At 38.3% G+C, this 18,687-nt stretch overlaps 1 protein-coding gene across 2 annotated transcripts in view; it reads left to right on the top strand.

The window, feature by feature from the left end:
* The window catches only part of Cdk14 (cyclin dependent kinase 14), a 538,666-nt gene that overhangs the window by 4,431 nt on the left and 515,548 nt on the right, over window positions 1–18,687 (top strand). For both annotated transcript variants that reach the window (XM_042684715.1, XM_042684716.1), the window contains exon 2: window positions 3,648–3,679. In XM_042684715.1, the coding sequence (XP_042540649.1) occupies window positions 3,648–3,679 (32 nt within the window). The remainder of the gene's footprint in view (window positions 1–3,647; window positions 3,680–18,687) is intronic.

Raw genomic sequence — 18,687 nt, 5'->3', positions numbered from 1 at the left:
AATGGAAGACATGGATCTTGGGGAGGGCATGGGACACTTTCTAGAGGGAGCAATGCCTGAGCAAAGAATGAATAGAATTCCTGATCATATTAAATGATTTAGGATATATCCTTTTGTTGAGTCAGAATAACACAAAGCTTTATGATATCCTTGAACACAATTGTGTTTTTACATTTACATAAATGATTAATGACAGTCAGGGAATGTAATCAATAAGAAGATGTTGTATGCATGTTTAGGTCAGAACTTATTCATCAGTGACCTGAAAATACATGGCAAGGATACCTTTAATTGGTCTTTGTTGTCACTGTCAACTGCTTTTGGTGGTAAGAAGAAACTATATCAATTGTCAGTCTAGCAATGGAGAAGTTCAATTAAGCAGTTGACTTTTTGGTATAATTATGTTCTCATGGTATGTAGGGCTTAAAAGTATTGTGCAAAGGAGAGCATCTGGCTTTGTGCTCATTTAATCTTAGCACATGTACATGTAATTTATTTTCTCCTCTTGCTACCCACTTCTTTATCCAGGATACTGGGAAATTGTCAGGACATAGGGAGCAACAAAAACTGGACCAGCTTGGATGTTCCAGACTGTTTTGGGGTTTCTGCACGCTTTATTTCTCAACTCAGGGGTGGAGGTCTTCACGTCATGGTTGAAATTTTTCAAAGCGATGGCATCTACTGATAGTTCAACTTTGCTTTGGATAGCACTTGTCTGAACTGTTCTAATGTCTAAGGTAGAGAAATACGGTTAAATTTTTACTGGCTGAATTATAAACTTTCTTCTGTAGCTTTGTCTCTTGTATAGCAGATGTACCTTGTGGGCCTCATTAATCTTTTAATGAATAACTAAATAAGTGAATAGATATAATTATTTGTGTATGTGTAACTTTATATTTGAAATCAATCAGTGGTTCATTTCTTATTCCAAGAGCATTAGTTATTTTTGTTGTTTTGTTTTTTTGGGTCCGGTTGTGGGGCTTAAACTCTGAGCCTCGGTGCTGTCCCTCAGCTCTTCAGCTCAAGGCTAGCGCTCTACCACTTGAGCCACAGAGCCACTTTGAGATTTTTCTGCTTATGTGGTGCTGAGGAATCGAACCCAGGGCCTCATGCATGCTAGGCAAGCACTCTACCACTGAGCCAACTTCCCAGTCCCAGAGCATTAGATTTTTGAATGGATCAACTTGTCTGTATTTAGGATTCTATCAGGAGTACTTTATAAGGGACTCACTAGTCAAATATATTAAGGGAAAGACTCCTTGGGTTGAGGGAGTAGGCGTTAGGGTACTGTCTAGTAATATTCTTGGAAAGAGAATCTTCCAGGTTAGGACTTAAATTATTGTGAAAATAAGGTTTGGGGAAAAAATCAACTAGAATCTTGTACCTTCTTGTCTAAATAGATATTCTAGACTTAATGTAAATGAAGTCAACTCTATAATAAAACATACATAATTGAATGCAGGGTTAGCCATTTGAGACTGACACAAAACATTGCCTTTTAATTGTCCATTCAACGTGAACCACTCTGTAATAAAGTAATCTGTCTATTATAGATCAGCTTCTTAGGTCAAATAAACTAAACTTGGAGAAATATTTTATCTCCCTCAACCAGCCTGCATCCCCTGTAACTCAACACTGAAATTAAATACTTCTTGATCTTTCTGAAAAGAAAAATTTATGAGGTAAAATAGTTATTATGTGATAGCTTCCATTCAGGCACAATACTCTTCTCAGAACTTAATTATCACAATAAGTTGCTTCCCACTGCTTTTGTTAGACTGTACCTTTCTATACAATAGCTACCCAAGTGGGTTCTATCCAAGCTAGGACTACCTAATATAGGTCAGTAAAGGATCTGTGCCCAGTTCTGTGAATATGAGTGATTTCTGCAAGTAGCAGTTTCAGATAAATTAGTTACTTTGTGTGTTTCCCTTATGATGGAGCACTCTGAGTAATTGTAGGATTTAACCAGTAGATGTTTGCCAACTATAAGTGATATTCTTCTCTTTAGACCAGGGGTGGGAAACATCTGGCCTGTGGGCCATAGAAAGCTTCAAAATTATTTGGTCTGGCCCTGTCACGGAAACCACAGGCAGGACTCAAAATTTAATAAATCTAGGAGCTTTCTTCATAGCAACATAAACATCGATATCAGCTGAAATCAGAGGCCAAATGGTCCTTGGGAAAAAAGGTTCCCCAACCTCTGCCAGAGAAATAAAATTCTAGTTCTAAAACTATGCATATTTAAATTTTGAGGGTTCAGAGTATAGTTCAGATGGTAGAATCCTAGTTTACCAAGCAGGAAGACCTGAGTTCAAACTCTTAACGCTGCCAAGAGGAGAATAATCAAATTATTTTTTTTTAATTTCCTATATAATATTTATATTTTTTTCTTTGGAAACACTTTGCTGTAAAATTTGTCTCGGCAAAATGTTAGGATTATATTTAACCATTCCTCTCTCCCTCCCTCCCTCCCTCCCTCCCTTCCTCCCTCCCTCACCCCCCCTCCCTCTCTACCTCTCTCCCTCCCTTTCTTCTTGCCTTCCTGCTTTCCCTTTCCTTCCCTCCCTCCCTCCCTCTCTCTCTCCCTCCCTCCCTTCCTTCCTTCCTTCCTGCCTTCCTTCCTTCCTCCCTTCCTCCCTTCCTCCCTTCCTTCCTTCCTCCCTTCCTGCGTTCCTGCGTTCCTGCCTTCCTGCCTTCCTTCCTTCCTTCCTTCCTCTCTCTCTGCTTCCGTTTTCTTTTCTTTCGTCTTTTTCTTGTGCTAATACTTGGGCTTGAATTCAGGGCCTGGATGCTGTCCCTGAGATGTTTTGCTCAAGGCTAATGTTCTGTCATTGGAGCCATAGTTCCACTTCTGGCTTTTTGGTGGTTACGTAAGAGATGAGTATGAGAATGTGGCTTAGTGGTAGAGTGCTTGCTTAGCATGCATGAAGCCCTGGGTTCGATTCCTCAGTACCATATAAACAGAAAAAGCTGGAAGTGGCACTGTGCCCAAGTTCTGAGTTTAAGTGCCAGGACTGGCCAAAAAAAAAAAAAAAGAGTCTTACAGACTTTCCTGCTGGGGCTGGCTTCAAACAACAATTCTCAAATCTCAGTTTCCTGAGTAGGATTACGGGTGTGAGCCACCAGTACCCAGCTGAATTATATTTCTTTCTGCACTGTTCATTTTACGGTTTTGGTCTTATAATCACTCCACTTAAACTCCTTCTAGGATGAAGACATTTAGGTCACTATGTAAAAAGGATGCAATCTTGATTGGTTTGAGAGATGATATATGCTCAAAAGTCTGGAGTTTGAGTGGAAATTTCTTTAAGATTACTTTGTGCTACTTTTATATTTTCATTAAAACATGTTCAGCAAAAGAGAAAGAAAGATACGCACCCTGCTCAATTTGGGAGGACAGTTCCATTTGCATATTTATGAAAAATACAAAGATGCATGCTGTGCAATTCTCTCTCCCATTTACAGTTTACGTATTTGTATCACAGTGTTGTTATTTTCCAGTTGGGGTACAGTTTGCGTCTGAAATGAAAACACCACACTGCTTCTTCTCTCTTTCTTCCCCACCCCTGTTTTCTAGAATGTGGGTACTTGGTCTCTTTTGGGATGTTTTACAATAACTCTGTCCTTTCCCTTTTATTTTACAGCGTTGAAGAAAGACGACACCACCTTTGATGAGGTAGGCTACATTTCTTTATCTAACGTTAGATGTGTTTAATTACTGTCAGGAAAAGCCAGTTGGTTCCAACTTTGCACTTAAAAACAGGAAAACATGCCTTAAGGAACAAATGGAGATAATATTTGTTTAGCTATATTATATTACTTTCACATTTTAAACAGTTTCTCAAAAGAGTTTTGTGGTGATCATAAGAAGCCTGGCTAAACATCAGTAGACAACCTAAGTGAAAGGTGGTGGCATTGGGTTGGCTGTGTTGCTGCTCCTCAGTGGTCATAGTGCTGCTTGAGAAGCAAGCTGAGGGCAAGTCATGAGCTGTTGGTAAAAGACCTGAACAGAGTCAAAGTATGATATGAAGTTGGCATCATGTATTACCTCAAACCTTCTCAAAGGATTAGCTGACATTTCTTGTTCTAGTTCTCCTCTGTCTTTATCTACTTGCTACAAAGTCTTGTTAAAACCAAACAAGCAAACAACAGAACAGTGCAAATGAGACAGAGGGTTCACATGTAATTAACAGCATTCTGAATCTGATTTATAGATTGTTCTATTGCCTGGCCTTTTGTTGCTGTCTTCAGAGTGCTAGAGAGTGAAGTGTTTCACTGTAACCACACAAAGCAGTAGTTAATCTACATGTGTTGTAGACAGGCTACACTTATGCACAATGAATGTGTTCATGCAGGAGCAGAGAGGTGTCTCCACAGAACGCGACCCCACAGCCTGTAGAAGGCATACCTTTGGTTTGGTTGATTCGTTTGCACACTTGTTGTCTCTTTAATTTGAACTTCCTTTCCTCCTCCTGTTGCAGTGCTTTGGTGATGTGAGGGTGGACTTGCTCATGGAATGTCCTCTTTGCCTGTGCCTGTCCGTGGTGCTTGGCAGGTCCACTGGGGAGAACCTGCTGTGGGCTGGGATTTCTGGAAGGGGCCAGCGTCATTTGGCTGTCACGGTCTGCTGCCTCATGGGCTGCACCTGTTCTTTTCTTCCTGGGCAGTGGCCCCGGACTCCAAAGCAGCTCCCCTTGCCAGTGTTCCTGCAATAGTTTCTAAATCTTAATTATTCTAGACCAGAAACAATAGAATTCTTTTATTAACCATCCATACTAGGAAATAATGATGTTTTCCTCCAAACCTGTATTTCTGGAATTTCCACCATGTTGTTAGATGTTTTCAGGAGAGTATTTCCTTTCTTCTTTGAAGAAATCAGTGTGAGAATATCAGGGTACCCTTTCTTTATAAGGATAGGTCTTCTCTCTAATTATGGAGGTAACTTAAGCTTTTTTTTTAAATAAGAAAAGTAAAAAAAAAAAAACAAAAAAAACCAGAAAAAAATTGTAAATCCCGTTATCCAGCTACAACCACTGATGAATAGTCTTAGTTTCTTTTCCTGTGTTTTGCAGCCGTAGCTTGTAATTTCACCCTGCTTTTGCCTTTTAGGCCCCAGCATATTGTCTTCTCATGTTTTTACAGACTTCTGCTAATCATCATTAGGAATTAAAACACACTTTTATGTGTGTTATTCTGTGATATTGCTATACGCGAAGCTTATACAAATAACAAAACACCTAGGGCTAGAATCTAGATAGAATTAAGAGTAAATAAAGGAAAAAGAATATGAAGCTTTTTACTGCTCCTTTATTCTTATTTCATTCTGAAACTTTAGCACAGTTAGATGCCTGGATTTTGTAATTTTGAGCAAAATCATCCTCAGCTCTTACAGTGTTTTCCTTCTTTTGTACACATTGTAATGGTTAAATACCACAAAACAGTAAATCACAGAATGAGAAACCTAAAAGAACTGGTGGAAACCATCATTTCCCCACTCTCTCAATTCCCAGATGAAGAGCTTAAGATCCAGAGGACATAGTAATTTCTGGCTAGTCAAGGAAAAACCCAGAGTCACGACCTGTGAAGTAGTAGTAATGAAGACCTGGCAGGGGACAAACCTTAGGCAACTACTCCATGATCAACAATTGAGTACTTATTTCACAGGTTTCTTAGAGTAGAGGTAATAATACCTCTTTCCTCTTAAGGTAGTTGAAAATTTTCCAAAGTAATAACTGACACATAGTAGGTATTTTATAATTGGTATTCATTTTTATCACTGTCATCATCATCATCATCATCTTCACCACCACCACCACCATAATCATCAATTAATCATTCAGTCATCATGGATGCCCTAACTCAGACATCCATGTTTCATAGTTGGAAGGGCTACAAGGAGGATGGGAGGAGTCAATGAGAAATTAAGAATTAGGGCTGTGAGGAAAGTTAATTTCACCGATTCCTCTAGAATTCTATATAAACCTTTGTGTATAAAAACTTATAAAATTAACCACTTGTATGACTGTGAGGACGTGATTATATTTGAATTATAAAGGTAAAGACTGATGAACCAGGTGCCATAGGTGTCGGGTGGTCTCGGTTCTTATTTGGCACTTGTAGCTATTTAGTATTTAGTTATTTAACTAAATCCCAGCTTTTCGTTTGTCAAATGAATCAGTTGGGCTGTGATCTTCTTGTCACTTTATATTTTTTTTTAAATTTTATTTTATTGTAAGGGTGATGTACAGAGGGATTACAGTTACATAAGTAAGGTAATGAGTACATTTCTTGTCAAACACTGTTACCTTCTCCCTCATTTTCTCCCACTTCCCTCCCTCCCCCTGAAGCTGTAAAGTTTGTTTCCAACCCTGTGTCTTATGAGTATTTCTCTTGCATTATCACTTTCTAATTCTAAGTGTAGAATTCTAAGCAACATGATTACCCACGTAAAATTACTATTTTATTATATCAGAGAAACGCACCGGATATATGTTTATATAAATAGCAAGTAACTGAGTTGCTTTCTCCATCTCTCTCCTCTGTATATATGTGTGTGTGGCAGGGGGGCTGGCTTCAAAGTCTTGAGACTCTTGTCTCCTGTCTGTCAAAAGCTGGGCTTACAGATTTGTGCTACCACTGAGTGTATCTGACCATTTTCAGATTATAGCAGTAGAAGTTCTCTGAAATGTGTGATTTTCAACTTTTATTCTCCTGGAGTTGGGGATCTCTAAAGTCTTTTAGAATACATTCAAACTTGGAGTCTTGAAACTGAGGACTGTGTCAGTTTCCTCGCTATGCAGCAATATGTGGGAGCCCTCTTATTACTCTCTGTTTATGAGCTGGAAGTTCCTTATCTTAAGGAGTGGCCTCCTCTAGAGGGTTCCTGAGCTGAAGAAGAGTTGCTACTCCCCCACTCAGGAAGAGGATTCCTTCAGAACGTATGTAAATATTTGATCATGAACAGATGGGAAAAATATAGATTTAATGATTTACTTAAAAAACTTTGAGTACTAATTTTCAAAACAGCTTGCAATTGTGTTCAGGAACTGTATTAATGCTTGTACAGAAGGCTGTGTGTGTGTGTGTGTGTGTGTGTGTGTGTGTGTGTGTGTGTGCATGTGAACAGTTTGGAAATAAAGTATTGAGTTTGGAAATAAAGGATTTATATATGAAAGGCAAATGATAGGGAATTTTGCTGAAGCTTAACAGAGTCAGAGAGAAGACATTTTAATGATAATCATTTTCCCTTTTCATTCCTTGTATCTTTGGGCCCTGACTAAAATGTTAGAAGATTGATGTTCTGTGGTCTCAATTTATACTTTTCACCTGGATGGATTAATCATATAACTTTTATAACTTTGGAGACAAAAGCTTCTGTTTCTGTACAGAAACAGAAATATCTAAAACAATAGTGATTTATGAATTGTTCTTGAGTAAATTAAAAGGTTACATTGTATAGTTCTTCTTCATGCCTGTATTAAAACAGGCTTGGATGAAGAGCCAGACAAAATGTTGACAGGGTTCAGCTTATTGATGGAAGCACAAAAATTTTAGTGATTGAAATAATCCTTTGCGTTGTCAGGAGTTTCATTTGTTTATGGTACATAATGTAGAGAATCAAGCACATATTTATTTATGAAAATAGCTAATTATGCCAGGCAATGGTGGCTCATGCATGTAATCCTAGGTACTAAGGAGACTGAGATCTGAGAATTGGGGTTCAAAGCCAGCCAGAGCAGAAAAGTCCCTATGAGATTCTTATCTCCAATGAACCACTCAAAAAATGGAAGTGGTGCTATGGCTCAAGTAGTAGAGTACTAGCCTTGAGCACAAAGAGGTTCAGGGACAGCGCCCAGGTCCTGAGTTCAAGCCCCACAATTGACAACAACAAAAAAGTTAATTATTTTTTAAAAAATTATTATTGTGAAAATACCATACAGAGGGGTTACAATTACATGGGCAAGATAGTGAGTACGTTTCTTATCAAGCATTGTTGCCTCCTCCTTTGTTTCCCCATACCATCCCTTCCCCTCTCCACCCCCTACCCCCACCCCTACACCCTACCCCCCCAAAGTTGTAAAGTTCATTTTTTGACATAACGTCTTGTACACCTCATTGTTGTAATGGGTCCACCTGTAACCCTATTTAAACAGTTTGTTTTTTCCCTTCCCCTCCACAAATTATATCAACATCACATACAGTGAAAGCAGGGCTTATACCCTGGGGGAGGGACATACAAAGCAACAAAGAAATCATTTTATAAATATGCTGGAAACAATCTCAAGAAAGAAAAAAAAAACATTTGAGTCCTTATCTTGGGATTCATTTTACCTAACATCAACTTGTCTGACAGTTTCTGTTTGTCTCAGACATACACTAGTTATTGCAAATAAGGTAAACCATGGGACCTATGTTTCTTTGGGCCTGGCTTACTTCACTTAATATATTTTTTTCCAAGTCTTTCCATTTCCTAATAAATGGGGCAATGTTGTTCTTTCTGATGGAGGCATAGAATTCCATTGTATATATATATACCACATTTTCTTGATCCATTCATCTACTGAAGGGCATCTGGGTTGGTTCCATATCTTAGCTATGGTAAATAGTGCTGCAATAAACATAATTGTTCTGGTAGCTTTAGTATGGTCTTGTTTGTGATCGTTTGGGTAAATGCCCAGAAGTGGGATTGCTGGGTCATAGGGGAGCTCTATGTGGAGTCTTTTGAGGAACTTCCATATTACTTTCCAAAGTGGTTGAAAAGTTAATTATTTCTATTTTCCTCTCTTCAGTTACTGAGGTTTGTGAAACAGAAGATATGGCCAATACTTCTTACTTTGTCTTTTTCCTACCTATTTTTACCTATGAATCCAAGGATTCATTGTACAATGTATATAAAATACATTTTAACAAAGTCTATAGCTGATATGCGAGTGGTCTAAACACATTTCGTGTATTACCCACTTATATGTTTAATATACTAATTCTGGAGCTAGAGATAGTGTACATTGATCGTAGCTTCTACTTCATGTTCCTCTAGTATGTGCAGAGGTATAATACTTGTGATGATAAATGCAAAAGTGATTTTCTATGAGAACCAGAGGCCAGCAGACACACAAGAGATCATTTGGGGGCTATTCTTGTCTATTGCTTTCCATTTACTAAGATCAACGAAAGCTGATTCAGTCTTTTCTTCCCCCTGCCATGGTCATGGGCATTCTCAAAGTCTATATGGACAATGTATGCACTGAACACAGCTCTCCAGGTTCAGAGTTTCTCCATTTCTGTGGAAAATGGATCATTTTTCTGAGACAGTCAGAAATTTAAGGTACTGAATCTCAGTCTTTCTTAGCTCGCTCACTGCTGTTTTACTTTCTTTATCTCTGCTGGCTTCTTCTTAGCCCTGGCCCCTTGTAGGCCTGCCCCATCTCACTCATCCAGCCCACAACCCAGTCCACATCCACACCCTCCTTTGTTTGCCCCTGTGTCCACTCGCTTTCTTGGGTGCAGCCTCAGTGGCCTCCATTGTATTTTTTGTAATCTACTCTTCCTGTCTGGGATTTTGACCTGCCAATCTTTTTCTCGCTTACCAAATAGCTGCCAGAAGCTGCTTGAGGAAGTCCCTCTTCAACTCTGTTCGTTATTGCCAGCCTTGCTCTCCTGCCTCTGTGCCCCCTGGCCCATTTTCTGTTGCACCCTTCGCTGCTCTCCTCAGCTAAGGCTGGAGATGATATCATAGTTCTGGAGACCTGAAGTCTCATCAAAGTGTGGGAAAAGTTAGGTCTTCTGCTTTCTATGAGGGAAGTATCTGTTGTAGGTACCCCTTCGTTGCTTGTAGATGGCTCTTTTTCCCATGTGTCTTTTTTTTTGTCATTTCTCCTCAGTATATGTCTGTTTACTCAAAGTTACTTAGTTGTCAAGTGTCTCTTTAGGTAACCTTGGCTGGCCTGTAACTGCTGATTCTGATTTCTCCTGATTACTCAGATTAAGAGTCTCAGAGGCAAACCCTACCACAGTTTGGCCTGCTCTTTATTTAACGAATTACAGCTGGAATAATCTCTCTCTCTCTCTCTTTTTTTTTACCCTAAATTAGATCATGAGGTTTTTTTTTTTTTTTTTTTTTTGTAGTCAAGGGACTTGAACTCTGGGTCTGGGCGTTGTCCCTGAGCTTCTTTTGCTTAAGGTGAACACTCTACCACTTGAGCCACAGCATCATTTCCAGCTTTTTTTGAGTAGTTTATTGGAGTCCCATGTAGTTTCCTGCCTGGGCTGACTTTGAACCATGATCTTCAGATCTCAGCCTCCTGAGTAACTAGGATTACAGGTGTGAGCCACTGGTACCTGGTGACAAGTGACTTTTTAGTGAACAAAATTCAGCCCATCAAGTGTAAATTTCAACTATCATGTGTTAACTGCCTGCCCAATACATGTCCCTTTCCCAGTGTCAACCACCATCCCCTGCCAGTTTCAGGGGAGCGCGAGTCAGCTCACCTACCTCCTGCCCATTTCAGCGGAGGATGTTTGTTTCTTCTATTTGAGGCTTTCCTTTCTACTTTGTGGGTATAATTCAGTCCTTCTTTCTTATTTTTTTCTTCCTCCTTTTTATTTTCAGTCTGATCATTCTTCTGTACATCTCCCCAGATGTCTTTCTGATCTGTGTGGCTTTCTGATCTGTGTGATCGCTTGGTTTTTTTCAATGCTTTTCCTGAGTGGGTCCCCTGTCCCTCCCTCACTTTTGGACACTCCTTTTATGCTCAAATCAATATGGCCGACTCAGCTTTCCACTCTGAACTCCACACACCCAGATGTCCAGCTGATGCTTCTGCTCACAGAGGCTGTCATCTGGGTTTGTTCACCTCCACTATTACTAATTCCTCTGTTACTCAGACTACCCCTTAACTAGGCAATTGGCTCTCCTAGCCATATAGTTTCCGAGGCAGAAACCTGACACCATCCTAAATTCTCCAAATCCCACACCCAGGCACTGGCCTGTGCCTTGCTCTTGATGTTATTACCATTCCCACTACTAACTTGAATATTCAGTCTCATCATCTCTTGCCTACACTTAGTAGTCTTCCGACTGGCTTCCCTGTGTCTACTGCTTGCTTCCCAACAGAGTAATGGATCTGAAATGCACATTGTGTTTTTCTACTGTTTCCTACTTGAAAGGTCCCTGGTGAGCCAGAATCTCAAGCCCAGTCTCTGGGCTTGGCTTTCAAGGTCTTTCATGATCGACTTCCTATCTACTTTATCAGTTGTATCAGTTATCTTTTATTTTAGTGCCTGCACTATCAGGTCAGCAGGTGCCACATCCAGTTTAGAGATAACAGTTTTATATCTCTTATCTCTGTAGACTCTTTCTTGGTCTTGCTGCTCCACATCTTTACTCGTTGACAGCCATCTCTGTGTCTCATTCCTGTACTGCAGTCTTCCCAAAATATCTTTCTTGTCATAATACTCCCTACTGAAATTCATGCATCTCTCCATATGTGGTGGGACACACCTGTGATCCCTTGCACTTGGGAGGTTGAGGCAGGAAGATTACAAGTGCAAGCCAAGCTTGGGCTACACAGCAAGCTTTCTGTCTGAAAACAAAACCGAAGGAAAAAAAGCCACCCAAAGATGTATATGTATCAAGTGTCATTTATGCCTGTTTTGTGTCAGATTGTGGATGTGCTTTCTACCTGAATCTAGATCTAGTCAAACTCACAGAGGTCAATGTTAAGTCATTTACAGGTTGCCTAATAGATATTGTCTCTCAGTGTTGGACCTGGGCAGAGGTTCACCAATCTCTCTTACTGGAAGATTTCTCATCACCTATATCCTGTTACGTTTTCCTGTTGGTCATGTCTGCCAACATTAGATGTGGTGAACCTTTCTCTCAGAAATCTTCAGTCTTCTTTGATTATGGAAGAAATCCAGCACATCATCATATTTCAAATTCAACATTTTTGAATCGTTTGAAAAAGAACCTATCTCACTTCCTCCTTATTTCTCTCATTGGAAATTTAGTTTAGATTTTCAGATACTTAAAACTGTCTGTGTTTTGGCCTTTTCTTTGAATAAATGTTTGATCAGATTTACCCTCTTCTTAATTATGGTAGATATAATTACTGTAATTTTGTCTAGTCCCAGACAGTGGTTAGAACGTCTGGGTAGTGTTGTGAAGAGTCAGAGAGGAAGTACATGTCACAAAATACACAATGGATGACATTTTGGAGAATTAGTCACTTTCATGTTCCTCATTCCCCAAAGGGAGAGAGTTACAGAACTTGAAAGCCTGAGTTATGTCCTATTATATTGAAAGCACCCAGCATCTGGAAGGCAAGTTCATCAAGCTGCAGGAAGTCTTCTTGTAAGGGGGTGAGTGCTTCCTTGGGAGTGATGCCTTCATTTACATGTTTAAATTCATTTAGAAAACGGACGTAACTTAGGATGGGTTTCTTTTTGTGCAGTTACTATTTAGGATTTTCTTCAACATATCCAAAGTGGGTCCAGCTACAGGCACTATATTATGCCCAGTTCTTTTGATGGGAATATGAGACATCGATTTATAATCCTTAAATTACTTGCCTGTGGCTGAGATGGTCCCTCATACTAGTAATCATAATGATAATTGAAATCAGCTCAGCTGAAGTGATAATAGCATGAGTAAGATTTTCTAAGGACTAGACTCTGAGGTCTACCCTTGATAATTGTTTGTTTAAACAAATCTACCTCTTATTTTGTGTCATAAAATTTGTAAATGGCATGATTAAAACAATATTGGAGTCAGCAGTTTGTTCTCAAATTTTCAACTTAGTATCTTTAGGCACTCAGTGTTCTAAAATTTCTTGAGAGCTCTATCACCATTTAAAGAAGCAATGCTTTCTCCTTCTGAGTCTATTTTATTTGTAATATATAAAGTTCCTGGTTATTCTTTCAATTTGTTACTTAGCTAAATATGTTGTTCTCTTATATTTAGTTAAATATGTTATTCTCTTAATAACTTTATTAACTTTCATTAATTGTATTTTTGAGCATAGAAGCCTGGAGATTGCCTTAGTTTTTTTTTAATGATGTGAGACTCTGGCAGTATTATTAATTACAGTATCCTATAGTATAGTATGAAATGTTTAATTTGTAGTGATGAGATCACTAGTTTTCTTTTTGTCTTTTCAATAGTTACTTTAAACTTTAAATTTCCTATGTAAGGGAAAGTAATGTTTAAAAAAATACTTAAAGTTTTTATGACCTGTAGTTAAAATAGGAAAAAAATAACTGTTTAGAAATGTACTTGTATACCTAGGAAGACTGACTTGTGCCAGGAAAGTACATATTTGACTTTTTATTGACTTTTTTCGGACCTTTCAAATCATATGTGTAAGTATTGCATGAGATTTAATATTGAAGAGAGAAACAAAGAAGTCTCAAGTCTCCAAATATTTGTGTTATTTGTGTTTTCTTGGGTTCAGTAAAGTGTGATATTTGTAAGGTTTCTTTGTATTCAGAGTTTCCAGAGCATCTTTTTAGTCTGTCAGACTTCAGACATGTTGCATGTCAACAGTGTTTCAATAAGCAGAAATGCTGAAAAAAGAAAGAGAACAGATTGATGTCAGTCTCTCAGTTGTGTCTTGATGAATCTCTGGAATGAGAAAGAAAGAGGCAGAGGTGCATTTATTTAGACTAGTAGCATGTGGCATTTTCCAGAGTTTGCCTATGGGAATGTGCCAAGTGTGAAATCATTACTCCTGACATGTCTTAGTGGAAGCAACTAGAAATATGTTTCTTTAGACCATTCCTTACTTTAAGGCCAGGCTTCTCGCCATCACGTAGTTATCTTTGAGCATTATTTGTTTTATTTTAAATGGTTCAGAAGAGAAGACTGCACCCATATTATAAAGCAGTGAGGCATTGTGGTGAAGGTAGAGGGTGGGAATCAGCTGATTAGTCCCTGGAGATTTGGGGTGCAGGCTCTTCCACTTACCCTGGCCAAAAGTTGCAGGCTTGTACTGTACTACTGCTGTATGATACACTGCTACGTTGAAGCAGGGTGGATGTGGGGAATATGCTCTTTCCCTTAAGTGTCACTGGCTGATAAAATGATTGAGACCTATATCTTAAAAGTATCTGTCACTGATCTTTTAGAAAGGATTGAGGTGAATATTGGTATAGTCACCTGATATCATTATTCTGAAATAAAAATGTCTGATTTCAGATCTTTCTGATTTTTTTTAGAAACTATAGTCTTCTTAGTACTGATTGTGCATTTATTAATATTAGGTTAATATCCCATATACAGAAAAATTGAGACAATGACACCAAATTGTTTTTCTTGTTTTACCAAAGCAAGGGATAAGTACTCAATTTTATAGCAGCTAAAATTAATTACTATGGATATTTTTTAAAATTAAAACATTTTTCATTAGTTTAAAAGGATTGATGATAAATAAGGAATAAGATGAATGAGACAGAATTGTATGTTAATACTAGTCATTCAAGTCATGAATTACAAATTCTTTTGTTGTGTAGGTCCTCATTTATTTTAAATCTTCAGCTCTGTCGCTCTCTTTATATTGTTTTCAAGTAATATGATGAAAAATGTCTTGCACCGCTTCTCTTCTCTTAAAAGGCAGACTTTTAATCTTATAAATGAGGATCATTAGTCCATTAGATATTGGGGTTCAGGTGTGCACAAGGCTTGGTAACATATGGCCTGTTCCTAGATGCCTTAATTGAGTTTAGAACTTTCCCCAAGAGGTTTGCATCACTTTAAGTAAATGTGCTTGCCTCATGTGCAATGAAAAAGTACTTTACTTTGAAAAAATAAATATATACTTTGCTAGACACATTGGAAGTGGTACGGTGTATATTATTGTATGAGAAGATTAAAAAATTGTAATCCATGTGGCTGAAATGAATTGCATGACCACAGTTTTTGCAAATTCACCTTATCTTCAGCATTCCCTTTATTTCCTGTATTATATCCATATATATATATATACATTTTCCTCCATTTGAATATCTTTTTTTTCATGCAACATAGTCAGGCTTATTAATCTTACCATGGACATTTCTCAATTTTGGAACTTTTCCTTTTTACCACATTATGTACTTTTCACTGAATGATTTTAGTATTTGCTACTAAGAAATAGTGTTAGTTTCAAAAACATATAATATATTAAAAAGCTTAAAATAAAATTGTTGTGTTAAAGTGAAACACAATCTTTTATAGGAAGAGTGTGCTCTTAGCTTTGTAAGACATCAGCTTTGTAGATAGAAGATCCTCTGTTTGGGATATAACATCCAGAGGAGGAAATACAACAAAAAGCTAGCCAGCCTCATTGAATCACTGAGCTCCTTGAAGTTGGAGCTTGCATGGAGTCCACTGCTAGAAAGTGGTTATCTAGGATTCCGACCTCATCTCTCTGCCTTCAGATTGTATGTGTGCAAAATCTTCCTTGGATATTTCCCAGGAGATGGGAGAAATACCACACAGGTACTATGTGGTACCTCACATGCAGATAGACCAGGAAGGACCCAGGTTTAATAGAGACAACTGTGTTTGACAGTAATTCCAGGAAATGAATGGACTTTCCTATTAAAGCACAATACTAAGTGAACCGAAAAGATCCTTGCAGTAGAACTGTCATTTTTATTGAGAAGAAACTGAAGGCTAAGGATGTTACATAATTAAACGTTGTTGAAGAGAATGCAGTTGGAATCAAAGGAGTCTCTACATCTTCAATTTCAGTCTCAAAGTTATTTTAATCTGTGTTTACATCGTCATTTTTATCTGTACTTGGGGATTGGATGGAATTGTTTGGTGAGGTATAAGCTTTTTCCTTTTAGTGGTGAATTTGTTTACTACAGATTTCTGGTTAGGCGTGAGAGCTCTGTGGACCGTGTAGGCTTGGAGGGTTGACTTTGATGAGGTCCACTGACAGCTGCGTTAACTTCAGGCTGGTTTGAGCCAGGGAGGCCCAAGGAGAGGGCTGTGGGTTTGTGATTCAGCTGGCATGTCCTGGAAACAGTGGGTGTAAATTGCCTTTATGGAACAAGCAAGATAGTTAATATTGAACAGCAGGGGCCAGATAATAAATTCATTATTTTTCTTCGAGTTCTGAATATATACACTTGGATTATTGGTTGGTGTGTATGAAACAGATCTACCTTCATCTTTATTTCATATTGTGACAGCCGAAATCTTTGTGAAGGTTAGAAATATAGAGGAAACAGGCAGATGTATTAATATTTACATTTAGAAACAAAGGTGAGAGTCTCATCAAGCATGGGGGAGGATGTTGTACCCCTTTTTAACTGGTAAGGTGGATACAGAGGCAGAGCAAAGAAATAGAGATGTGCTTTCTTCCTTCCATTCTTCCTCCTCTTCCATATGGTTCCATTTTTAGTGGATTTTCTTCTTTTTTTTTAGAAAAAATATATTTTATTTTTGTGGATCATAGTCTGATTTTAGTGGAAACAGACAGCTGTAGCTTATCTGTAGCAAATTGTTTAGCTGCCAGTCACTGAGTGGCCTCTGTCCTAATTTTTTTTTTCAGAGTTCAAGTACTGGGTCCAGTAAATACAGTGACCTTTTAGTGCTGTTCTCCCATGGAGCTAGACAGAGCACTTTGGTGCATGATTGGTAGAGGCTGGGAAGTAGGACCCCACCTTGTCTTTGATAGAACAAGAGACCCATGGCTTCAACTTGCAGGAAGATTTAGTACCTCACAGTCCTCCCTGCATGTGCGGGGTGGACAGCACTGCATTTCCTCTGTCTTCTGCTTTTCACCACCAGTTGAGTTGGGAAAATAGGACATGTGAGTTGGGAAAATACACATAGTGATTTCATTTGGACTCAGGACTCAGTAAGTAGGAGAATTGGTTCCTTATTAGCCTTTTATTTATTTATTTTTTCCCATTTTCCAGGAGCAGGGAAGTGAAAATCTCAAGAGAGTAGAATCAGTTTTCCGGTCACCAAGCTCTTTTAAGTTAATATTTACTTTAAAATGAATGTATTTGCCAGCCCTTCCTGCTGTTTGTTTGGGAGGAATTTCATGTTCGCCTGAGAGCCCCAGACTAGTTTTCACATTCAGAAGTGCCGAGGCTGGAGGCTAGTGTGATGTGCTCAGCCGGGTTGTGACGTTTGCTTCTTCTACTTTCAGTTATACTTTCACGGAGGGTAAATGAAGCTAAGCCATTTTTTTTTCCTGTTTGTGTTTACTGCTCAATTTTGGTCAAATGGTATTTAACATCCCTAGTGCTTTAAACTCACTTCTAATAATCTGCCTGACTCATTTGCAAGAGATTAAGAAAACTGGACCTTTTTTTTTTTTTTTGGTCCGTCCTGGGGCTTGAACGCTGGTCTTGGCGCTGTCCCTGTGCTCTTCATTTCAAAGCGAGGGCTCTACTGCTTGAGCCACAGCGCCACTTCCCATTTTCTAGTGGTTTATTGGGATAAGAGTCTCTCACGGACTTTCCTGCCAGGGTTGCCTTTGAATCTCGATCCTCAGATCTCAGCCTCCTGCATACGAGGATAACAGATGTGAGCTACCAGGCTCATTTGTTAGTTTTTGACAGGCTAGAAGTTCAAACTCAGAGCCTTGTGCTTGCTAGACACGTGCTGTGCCGTATGAGCTACTTTCCTGCCTACATCCTTTTTTTCTTCAGATATGGTCTTACATTTTTGCTTGAGCTGTCCTGGGAGTGCGATCTTCTTGCTTGTGACTCTCATAGCTGAGATTACAGCAAGAACCACTATGCCTGGTTGTTTTGTTGAGGACTCACTAACTATTTACTAGGGTTGGCCTTGAGCTATCATCTTCCTAAGCTTAGCTCCCTTAAGAAAACTGGACATTTGATTAAAGATAAAACTGGAAACTTCAAAGATTACATTTGAAATTTTAAAAAATCAATTCTGATAGTGTTAACATCTTACAGTATAAAATAACACCAGGCCATTAACAACATAAAGATGAAAAAAATACATGTAAGTTTAGAAAAATAGATTTTCAGGTTAGCACAAAACAATTTTTAAAAATATTTTAAGGTGAATATTCATTTTGGCTTATAGTTTCTTCCTCCTGCCCCATGATGGAACATGATATGTCCCCAGTTGTTCAATTCTTTTGTTTTTGTTTTTAATAAAGATCTTTTCATAAACTATTGCTTCTCTGTTAGCCTAAGAAATACACTTTTAAAAGAAAATTTGTCTTCAGTAAGGTATCCTTTAAGAAGTAATTGCTACTTAAGAATGGAAATCAACTTACGTTGTTTCCATGGTTATTTATTTTTATACATTTACTTTGCCTTTTGGGATTTTTACTGAACACTGTTGATTCCAGTACTTTTCAGAGCTTTCCTTGGGGTTTACTAGGTGTATAATCATGCCATCCGCAAGTTATTTTTTATATCTTCCTTTCTAGTACTCTGTGGGATTTTTTTTCTTCATTTTTTAACTTTTTTTTCTCTTGGTGCTTGTAACTTTCTAAATGAAAGTTGTTATTTTCATTTAGGTCTCAGATGAGTATTTTTTCCAATATAAAATTTTAATGAATGTAAAATGTTGATTATTTCATTTTCTCTAGATAATTAATAAAAAGGTCTCCTGATGCATCTTCCAGTAAGTTTGTTGATGAGTTTCAGAAGCCCATTGCAGTAGAGAACTGCCACTTATATTTAATGTCTTGAAGGCAATTTTGAGGA

Source organism: Dipodomys spectabilis, unplaced genomic scaffold, assembly GCF_019054845.1.
Source record: "Dipodomys spectabilis isolate Male_0828 unplaced genomic scaffold, ASM1905484v1 ptg000089l, whole genome shotgun sequence".
In the NCBI taxonomy this organism is placed as follows: domain Eukaryota; kingdom Metazoa; phylum Chordata; class Mammalia; order Rodentia; family Heteromyidae; genus Dipodomys; species Dipodomys spectabilis.
The sequence above is the reverse complement of the archived record's forward strand: the minus strand, read 5'-3'. Positions and strand labels throughout refer to the sequence as shown.